This window comes from Rhinolophus hipposideros (assembly GCF_964194185.1).
Source record: "Rhinolophus hipposideros genome assembly, chromosome: X".
NCBI lineage: Eukaryota > Metazoa > Chordata > Mammalia > Chiroptera > Rhinolophidae > Rhinolophus > Rhinolophus hipposideros.
Genome location: NC_138046.1, coordinates 117384091 through 117395079, shown reverse-complemented (window position 1 = coordinate 117395079; position 10989 = coordinate 117384091). Strand labels below are relative to the sequence as shown.

Below are 10989 nucleotides of genomic sequence, written 5' to 3'. Positions count from 1 at the left end.
GTGGTTAAAATACATACTAAAACCACTGGTTTTTAAATCCAGCTCTCTCTTCTCTTTTTACTCTTCCTACTTTCTGTGGAATATGTGCATAATATTTAATATGTTAAATTAATATTGTAATTAAAAATAAAGTCTCCAAAATGCTTACTATTTAAAAATTAGTTTAAAACTACAGACTTGGGGAGGTATTCCCCCAAACTCTTCCAGATGGGGAATTACATTAGATTTGACTTCCATATGGTTTCCCTGGAGTGAGTCAGGTGCCATGGGAGCTGTGACAACAATGCAAGGGGTGATGGGAAAGTTCTGTGATTTCAAGGAGTAGAAGGGAGCGGTATTCACTGGAGAGGTCTTCCATTGGGGATGTTTGAACAATAGTTCCAAGTATTGATGAGAAACGGAGGTATGGAAATTAAATCTGGCACCCAGAAACTCTCTTGAAAACCAACCTGTAGATTGGGATGGAGCTATGTGCATCTTTAAACAGCGACATGACTCTTGTTCTGTCCCACTTAGGAGTTTATATTTAGCTCCAGGTCTCCTCTACCAGAAAGAAGTATTGCGCGGGTGACTGCTCCTACCAATTCCTTGTAGAGACATAACATTGGCCTTCACTGAAAATTGTATCCATAAAGCATTTGCCTTTTCCGTCAAGGAATAAAAGATAATGTTCCTGATCTTGATTATCTTGTGTTCTGCATTAAAAAAAGAAATTCACTCTGGAAGATGCCTGGCTTCAAATCACCAGTTAATGTGAAATTCATAAGAATTTTGTTATGATAGAAAAATGTTAAATTGGACAAAAGCATTCAGAATAGCTTCTTTATTCTCACTGGTATTTTCATGGCAGAAGATACACATTTTTTTCTTCTCCAAGGAAAATGCGTAGTAATTTTACCCCAGAAGCCTGCATTCTAATTGTATTAGACAGACTATCTCTAGTATTGTCATTCCATTAGAGAATTTGCAATAAATCTTAATGATACATGCAAATACACCAATCTAATGGTCCATAATAAAAGAAATGACTGACTGTTACCATTTATTTTCAGCAATTTATATGATTTCTCCCCTCCTGCTGGTAAAAAGTTCCAGGAGGCAGGGAACTCAATTTAAAAAAAAGAAAAAGAAACAAGAACAGCAAGGCAGATCAGAGTGAAAAGGGAAGACTAAGAAAAAGTATTTATTGTTCTTTCCTTGTATCTGCATTGAAAGTTTTACAGATTTTCATAGCCTGGCACAATTCTGAGCTTTTTGATTTGAAAACCACCTAAAAGTAGTTATATGTAGATGTTTTTCTTTGTTTACCTTGTGTGGCATTCTTTTTAATCCCCTCCTCGATGGAGCTAGCTATATACTGAGTGCAGAAAAAACAGAGGGGAGTAGGTAAAAAACAGGTCAGAGAGGGGGGGAAAAACTTTTGAAAGGGTTTCCGTTTTCTAAGAAATCAATAGAATTATCTCCCTCCTTTTGCCTCTAGACTATTGAGTCATCTTACAACTGACAGATCTTAATTCTTTCTTGCTGGATATGACTTGATGTTCATATACAACACCGGACTTTGGTTGAGAGTAATTTATGATAGCAAATTATAAAGTCCTGGGCTATGTCTTATTCATCTGTGTAGTCTCCAGATCTAGCACAGTGCAGAATCCCAGTTGAACTCAATTTCTCAAATTGAATCCAATTAGGCAAGCCAATAGCCCAATCCCTTATCACCTCCTTTATTCTTTAATACCTGTGACAACATATGGCAGACAGGACTCTTATTGGCAAGAAGTAACATATATACCTAGTCAAAGAAATATACACTGGAGATCAGAATAGGGATGGGGGAACACATTAAAAACAACAACAACAACAAATTTCATAGTGGTTCCAGTGTACCACACAGAAGGACCATAGAGGCAAAGATCTGGGTTTGTATTGGTTAGGTTATAATAAAGGTGATTTGGAAAGCATCTGATACTAATTATACCAGCTATTTATGGTCCTTCTAGTTCACTTACTTGGCTGTAACATTTAGGAAAATATCTGCAGAAAGCATTGATCCACATAACTACAGCAAAATAAGGGCTACACCATCTCTGCTTCCCCCTCCTCTGTCCAAAAACTGGCTCTCTTGGCTGTCCCATAAACATGGCAGAAGATGGCCGTCTCTATTGTTTCTGAATTTACATGTCCTTTGTTCAAATGACCAGTGGAAACTGATTTGTGATTTTGATCCCAGATCCAAATTCTCAGAATAGAAAAATGGGGCTGCTCAGCTTGGATCAGTTTCTGTCGTTGGCCCAATATTCAGAGGCCAAGTGATAGGTTAGGTAGTTATAAATATAACTCAGGGGCAGTTCTCAGAGTTGGGAGCTTGTGGACTGGGCAGATAGCCTAGAAGGCCACTAATACAATGAAAACAAAAACAAAACAAAAAAACTACAAAAATTTTCTTTTGCCCAGAGAGGAAAAAGAATAAAATGAATAGTTACTTGGACAAGGCAACCAATAAACAATTCGTGCAAAATTGTGGAAGGCAATTGAATTGGATCACTGTTTCTCATAAATATAATCCATTCAGGAAAAATCTCATCAGTCTCTTTTAGTTAAAAACTTTTCTTGTCAGAAGCAAATCTGAGAAAAGGCTATGACAAAGAATATCTGCCCAGCATTCATCCCCTCCCTCTATGAAAACAGTTGTGGCATTTTTCTGCATAGCTTGAAGAATGCATTTCCCGGCCTCCTGTGTAGCAAGGTGTTGCCAATGAGTTGTATGCTGAAATTATCAGCATACAAGTGGGATTTCCCAGCAAAAGTTTTTTTTTTTTTTTAAAGGGGTGCGTAACTAGCATATATCTTTTATGCTTTTCACTTCTTCCTCTCCATCCTGAGTTGAACACAGACATTATGACTGGACCCCCAACATCCATTAGGGAACATGAGGTGACGTTGAGGATGGTCATCATACTCTAAGAATGAAGGAATAAAAATATAGTAAGTGGCTGGATGCAGGATGACACCGTGGAGCTATCATACTGTTTCAGCACTGCTTAACTACAGACTGCTTTTGTTTATTTGTTTGTTTGTTTGTTTTTCAGAAAATCAGTTTATTTCCAAAGCTCTGCCATATATTTCTAGTGGGTGCCGATGGTCACCTGCCACACTCGCACCAGGTTGCCTGTGTAGCCGGCAAAGAGAGTCTGGCCCTCAGCAGACCAGGCCAGACAGGTACACTGAGCTGGCTCTGCTTTGCTGCTGGTACTGATAATTTCTTGCTTCAGTTCATCTACGGTCATCTTGCCCTCCGAGTCTTGATGCTGGGGCTGGTGGCTGGTGGCAGCACAGAGCCAGTAGTGGTTGTGGCTGAAGCACAGGGCGTTGATAATGTCCCCACCATCAAGTGTATAAAGGTGCTTGCCTTCGTTGAGGTCCCACAACGTGGCCTGGCCATCCTTGCCTCCAGAAGCATAGAGGGACCCACCTGGAGAGACAGTCACAGTGTTCAGGTACCTTGTGTGGCCAATGTGATTAGTCTTCAGCTTTCAGTTTGCCAGGTTCCACACCGTGACCAGCTTGTCCCAGCTGCAAGACACGAGGATGGGGTTGCTGCTGTTGGGTGAGAAATGAACGCAAGACACCCGCTCCGAATGGCTCTCATCCTGGACAGTGTATTTGCATACACCCAGCATATTCCAGAGCTTGATGGTTTTATCTCGGGAGCCAGAGACAATCTGCCGGTTGTCAGAGGAGAAGGCCACACTCAGCACATCCTTGGTATGGCCCACAAATCGGCTTGTGGTGGTGCCCATTGTGAAATCCCAGAGGTGAAGTGTTCCATCCCAGGAGCCAGAGAGGGCAAACTGGCCATCTGAGGAGATGACCACATCACTGACAAAATGGGAGTGACCCTGAAGAGTACGTTGTGGGATGCCGTAGTTGGTCTCATCCCTGGTCAGCTTCCACATAATGATGGTCTTGTCTTGGGAGGCGGACAGTATCATGTCTGGGAACTGGGGAGTGGTAGCGATCTGGGTCACCCAACCGTGGTGGCCCTTGAGGGTGCCACGAAGGGTCATCTGCTCAGTCATGGTGGCAGCGGGTGTGGGTGTCGCCGAAGCCACGAGGATGGACCTGGATAGCTCTGAGAGACTCACAGAACCCAGACTTCTTTTATATGAGAGGGAAATAAACCTTTTGGTTTGGAATAAGTCATTTTTATCTCCAGGCTCCGTACCTAGCAGCTGAATGTAAATCATAACTGGGTTAAGGAGCTACTATTTGATGGGGCAGCATTATGTGATTGACTGATGGTGACTGATAAAAACAAAATTTATGACAAGACCTATCACTGAGAATAGTTTATTCTGGTCCTGACCCTTTATGTTTTCATCATGGCTAACATCTATTGAAACAAAACGATATACAGATAAGATGGATAAACTCATGCCACCTTTAAAAAACACTCTGTAGAGTCTATGAGAATAGCTTTGAAGAACTGCTGGGAGCATTAGTGACTGAAGCCTCAGCTGCTGGGCTCTAAAATCCATCTCCACATTTGACCTAAGGCCTTGCCTCCCAACGGCTGCTCCTAGTCAGTGATGTATGGTATAGATACTAAGGTAGGTTTTCGTCTGGAGGGACATGGGATTCCTCTGTTGGCCAACTTTGGCTTGAGGACTCCCTGATGGCCTTGCCAAACCTTCCCTAGACCACTGGGACACTGTCACCCCACCTTCTCTCCCTCTCTCCTTCACCTGAGCCCAGACTTACGTCATGGTCTGATGACCCTCTAGCCTTCCTGGCTCATGCTCCATATTCTCTCGCAGGCATTTCTCTTAGTAAAATCCTTGCACATTTAATCCCATCTTGGCATCCACGTCTATGAAAACGTGACTAACATATAAATTTGAAGAAGGATTTGTTGTAAGTAAAAAGCCTGCAGGTAAAAAGACTACTACAGCTAAACATTTTCTCTATTCCTGCAGCTGATCTATTTTATGGGCCCAATTTATGCAAGGATAGATGATTCTTGGGCAAAAATGTCACACATTAGGCTCTTAACCTCTCCTTTTTTTCTTTTGTCTTTAAAATCAAAATAATAATAATAATAAGGAAAAAAGAAATAATCACCTATAGCGAAATTTTAGTGGAGGCGTTTGGTAGTGTGCTGTGCTCAGAAACCTGAAATACTAAGAAGAATGAGGGGTGAGATAATGTAGTCCTTCTTCTGCAAACTCGTAATTTGGTTGGAAATGTGAGAGAGTGGAAAGACGCTCTGCCCCACAGTTCATGAAACAAGGCAGACCTAGCTCTGCCATCTTCAACACGTAGGAGGGATGATGGTAGAGGATTACGTGGGAGGATTTTATAGGCCAAGTCTGGAAGTGGGCTATATGGTATTTCCCCGAAAATAAGACCTAGCTGGGCCATCAGCTCTAATGTGTTTTTTGGAGTAAAAATTAATATAAGACCTGGTCTTATTTTAATATAAGGCCAGGTATAATATAATATAATATAATATAATATAATATAATATAATACCGGGTCTTATATTAATTTTTGCTCTAAAAGATGCATTAGAGCTGGTGGTTCGGCTAGGTCTTATTTTTGGGGGAAACATGGTATAACCTCCTGCCTACATTCCATTGGCCAGGAATCTGTCACATGGGAGGCTAGGAAATATAGTTCACCTGGGAGCCAAGGAGGAAATATAAATGGATTTGGGGATCAGTTAGCTAGTTCCTACCCCAGCCACTTAGAAGAGGAAACAAAAGGAACAATGGGGCCTTGGTTTCCTTAACAAGGGAGGGTTTGTTTTTACAAGGACATTTCCATATAATGCTTTCTTTTTATCAATACTCTGGCTGCATCACTTCATTAGAAAGTATACATTTTTAAGGGGATATAGAATATAATAAAATGTTTTATGGTAGTTAAACTGTCTTAACACCACTTAATTTACTTGGAGATTTGTTACGCAATCAAATATTCCCAGATTACTTTGAACAGATTGCATAGCTGTCTGATCAAAATTCTCATTTCTTATTTAAAGGCAGATTACAGTTCAGATCCAGATGTCGAACGGGGGAGCAGGTAGGAAACTTTATCTTGTGCTTCATAGGCATGTCAAGTGAAAAGATGAATTGTATTTTCTTTTTAAATGCACAAATAGATGGCTATCATTTGGACCCAGAATGAAAATATCTGGGTCCAAATGATAGCCATCTATTTGTGCATTTAAAAATTGCCATCCCCACCTACCATCCCCACCTACCAGACAAGGAAGAAATTAGATTAGGATCTAATCAAATTTCTATTAATTTAGATACAGTAAGGCTATTTTATAAATCCAGAATAAAACTATTTCAGTATGATAATCATGCTATGTATTAAACCTCATTCAAAAACAGAAATTTTATTTTTATTGGTGCCCCAAACCAAATTAATCTTTTACTTTGAATATTGCCAGTTTAGGGGGCTGGGTGGGGAAAGGAACATGTGTAAAATGTTCTCAATAACACTTCATTTAGCATCTGCCTAGACTGTCAGCATATATTTTTTCTAACTTGTATTAGCTATGTGGCAATTCCAGCTGCTTGGTAACAGTTGTAGGATACTAATTTTTCCAGAATGCTAACTACTGCATGAGACCACACAAAGTTAGAATTAGATTAGAAACAACATTTGCAAAAGGAAGTGGAGTAACCAAAAATGTCACTTTTCAGTTGGGTTCCACAATACCTTCAGTTAAAGAAATTCTCTTGCTAGTAATACTTTATGAATTCAGCACTTTAAATTCAGAAAAGATCTTAAAGGTCAACTAGTTCAACCTTTTCATTTCACAGTTGAGAGAACTAAATCTCAGAAAAGCTGAGTAGCTAATTAGTTATATGGCCAGATTTAGAAGTCAAGTTCATCCATCTATCCACCCATTCATACATCCAGCCATATAACCACCTATCCAACCAACAAATATTTATTTAGTGCCCACTGTGTACACATTTGCTTGATGCTGAGGATACAATGAACAAAATCAGACATGGTTTCTGTTCTCCTGGAAGAGACAAACACTAATCACATGGTTATATTAATATATTGCCATGAAGGAGAACTAGGCGATGTGTTGAGTGCATGTAATAGGGGCTGACCTTGTCTGGTAGGTGGGGATGGCAAGGAAGTCTTACTTTAGGTTGTGAAATTAAAGCTGGGAGCTACAGTTTGAGTATACATTAATTAGGCAAAGAGGAAGAATGCCTCATGGAAACCCATGTACATACAGTGATAGAAGTAAGAACAGCATATTTGGTGAGCTTGAAATAGTTCAATGGGGCTGGAATACAAAGAACAAGTGAAAATATGATTCAAGATGGGGCTGAAATATAGGCAGAGGCTCTAGAAAGAGACCATCTCTCATTCTAGCAAGTTGGTGTGAAGATGTGAGAATTGGACCTGAGCTCCTCTTTTGTTACAATGAGGGGCAAGCTGAAAGATTAGCATGAAAGTCCTGAGGATGGTACCAACACCATGGAAGGTGGAGAAGAAACTAGTGAGAAACCAGGCCCTTGGGTGCACTGCATGAACCATAGGATGAAGCCTCACCTGAATAAAGAAATAACTTGGGACCACTTAAGTTGTGTTTTTTATGATTTGAGTGTGTTTAAATCGAACTTTTTGTCACTTGTAACCAAATATGTCTCTCTCAAATAGGGAGTCAGCCAAATTAAAATGGCCACCACTGTGTACTTGATATGATGTTTGTCATTTTTTTAGTAATTCGTGAATATTTGCTGAATTGAATGCTCATTTCCATCACTGTGTATATGTGTGCAATGCTTTCTACATCTACTTAAATCCTACTCATCCTCAAAGCCCAGGTTAGCCTGCCTTTCAGGAGGCTGAACAATTATCTTCATCTTCTTTTCAACTGTTTCTGCCCTTTCTGTTGGTCCATTAATAGTGTGACTCAGTCTACGTGATCTTGTATTTTATTTCACTTTTTGGTAGGAACGAGCATTTTTTTAAAAAATGCTCTTGTGTTTTAATGTTAGTGCTTCGCCTGTTTTTCTCTTTTGTATCTTTTCAAGTATTACTTCTCAAATTTTGGAACACATAGAATCACCTGTGGGCTTGTTAAAAGGGCAGATTCTCTCATATATCAAAGGTACACATGTGGAGAAACACTGTACATTAGGTATTGTGTAATATAGGTGCTAAGTGCATAATTCGTGAGTTGAATTAAAAGTCCAAAAGGGATTTGATTTTGGGATTATCAGAAAGATTTCTCCTATAAAGTTCTAAAAAATGGGCACATCCTTCAACTTGACCCCAGTGATCTCATAATTATGCTGAATATCAAGGTCAAGATACTGCATGCTTAAAAGGCAGCCATAGTTTGGGGGGAACCTTAGCTAAAACTGGTGACAGAAACCAAATCTCATTCCTCAAATTCTGCATGAAGAATCACAGTGTCAGGATTTCTTGACAAATAATGGGTATTTCTCCTGTCCCTCACACAGTTTTCCTTTCTGCCGAAGTACCCTTACTATTTTCACCTTTGAGCACTGGTCTATTCCCACTGACTTAGTTTTTGTTTCAATGGGAAGCACCCTGGTCTAACAGGAAACAGTGATGCTTCTCCCTGGGATACAGCTTTGTCTCATCAATAAGTTGTTCATTTCTTCCTCTCTCCTTCTGGCCCGAGCTGAGCCCTGATTTACCCACCTCTACCTCTCATGCACACATTAACCTCCTCAACAGCTCTAAGAGTCAAATATTATAATTACTCTGCTTTTCAAATGAGGAAACTGAGGCATAAAAAAAGCATGGCTAAAGTTAAGTCAGTATTCCAACCCAGACATTTTTAGAGCGTTACAGGGGAAGCATTTCTGAGAGTTCCAAAGTCATTTTTCTGAGAGTTCCAAAGACATTTTTAGAGCGTTACAGGGGAAACATTTCTGAGAGTTCCAAAGTCTCTTCTACCTCTTTGTTTTATGCTTTTAGTTTTATTCAATTAGTGAAATATGCATTGCTCACCAGTATTGCGTAGAGTTGTCTTATGGGAGTGTTTTGCTCGTGTTGCACTGGAGGCTTTGATGTTGAAAGATTCTTGGGCCCATTTTCCCCAACACTTCAAATTATTTAATTAACTATGCATATGTTGTTAAATTCAGTCTTGAACTGTCTGGAGTTTCTTCTTCTTAAATAATCTGTGTAAATTATCTGCTCATCAAATATGTCTTTTAATGAGGAACGGTGACAATGGCCTTCACTGAATTAGTCATTAAGGAAACTCATGGATAGGAACATTATGGATGGGAACTGCCAGACTTGTACCTTTCTATCCTCAAGAAAATACCATATTTTGCTGTGTATAATGCACACTTTTTTGTCTAAATTTGTGAGGGAAAAATAAAGATGTGCATTATACACGGGTAGTACTAATTCCATATCTATCTAAATGTTTTTAATTCTTTTATTTATGCTTATGAGTTAAAAGTGTAACTCTAGAAATCAATAACAATATTCATATGTAAAATAATACCCTGGAATACGATAATTGGTTTTGTTTAACTTATGGTAAACTTGCAACGATGAAGAGTTCTTGGCCTTCTATGATGTATAAATATCATAAATTTGTTACCGGTACATAAAATTTCTTATACCTTGTATCTGTTTTTGTGTTTCGTAATTATTTGTTACATAAAATTTCTTGTACCATAATATGTTAAAAAGTAAATGCTAAAATTCCTTTATAATACAAAAAACAAGTACCTAAATATAAACAAGTAAAAATTTGAATTAAAAAATTAAAATGATGGACTTTTCCCCCTGAAAGTCTGGGCCAAAAACGTGGGTGTGCATTATACACAGGAGTGCCTTACAGATAGCAAAATAAAGTAGCTTGAAAGAGACGGGAAGATGACTAAAGATATTTCTGGATAAGACTAGGCAGTTAGTCTTCCTGGGTTTTTGGTGCAAAAGGGAAATTGCCATGAGCCATGGGTTCTCTGTGAAAGAGGGAGATCCATCTTTTTAGGAATTTACCCTTTTGTTTAAAAAAATGGGATGGGCTTCTATCAGCAGCAATCTCTGGGGAGAAGGAGAAGATTGCTAGGTAGGTCAAGTTTGAGCCATAAATTTTCTAAAATTTTGTTTTTAAAATAGATGATACATCACGTGATTTAAAATTCAAAAGGGTTTTATAGTAAAATGTTTCCCTCCGTCATCTTGCAAATACCAGGTTCCCTTTCCCAAAGGCAACCAATGTTGTCAGTTTCTTGGTTATCTTTTCACACATATGCTATGAATATTTAAGCAAGGTAAAACATGTAAATATTTCCAAAGAGCTTTGAGAATTCAGTGGTGAGGGCAGAAGTAGGAAAACCCATGCAGGTATTAGTTTCCTAGGGCTGCTGTAATAAATTACCAGAAACTGGGTGGCTTAAGACAACAGAAATTTATTCTCTCACAGTTCTGGATGCTAGAAATCCAAAATCAAGGTGTCAAAACAGCCATACTTTCTCTCAAGGCTTTGGGGTAGAATCTTTCTTTGTCACTTCCTAGCTTCTGGTAGTTGCCAGCAATCCTGGGTGTTCCTTGACTTGTAGATACATCACTCCAATATCCACCTTTGTTGTCACATGGCCTTCTCCCTTTGTATCTCTGTGTCCAAATTTCCCTCATAAGAATACCAGGCACTGGATTGGGGCCCACCCTAAATTAGTATGACCCCATTTTAACTTGATTCCATCTGTAAAGACTCTATTTCCAAATAAGATCTCATTCACAGGTACTGGGAGTTAGGGCTTGAACATATCTCTTTAAGGAGCACAATTCTACCCACTTCAACCCATAATATTATAATTTCAAACCTCTAAGCATGCTTTGTAGAGAAGTAGAGTTCAATTCATCTTTGGGATGTGGAATGGAGTTAAGAGTTTGGTTGTTTTAGGGAAAACAAATACTCAAATGGATTTTTCTCTTTTGTAGACATGAAGC

At 39.0% G+C, this 10989-nt stretch overlaps 1 protein-coding gene across 1 annotated transcript; it reads right to left on the bottom strand.

Annotated features, from left to right (window-relative positions):
• Positions 1 to 3125: 3125 nt before the first annotated feature.
• On the bottom strand, positions 3126 to 4079 carry LOC308495200 (small ribosomal subunit protein RACK1-like; the record flags this gene model as incomplete). The annotated part of the gene is given in 2 exon segments (XM_081043117.1): positions 3126 to 3533; positions 3537 to 4079. Coding segments are annotated over 2 exon segments (951 nt in total).
• Positions 4080 to 10989: the final 6910 nt, after the last annotated feature.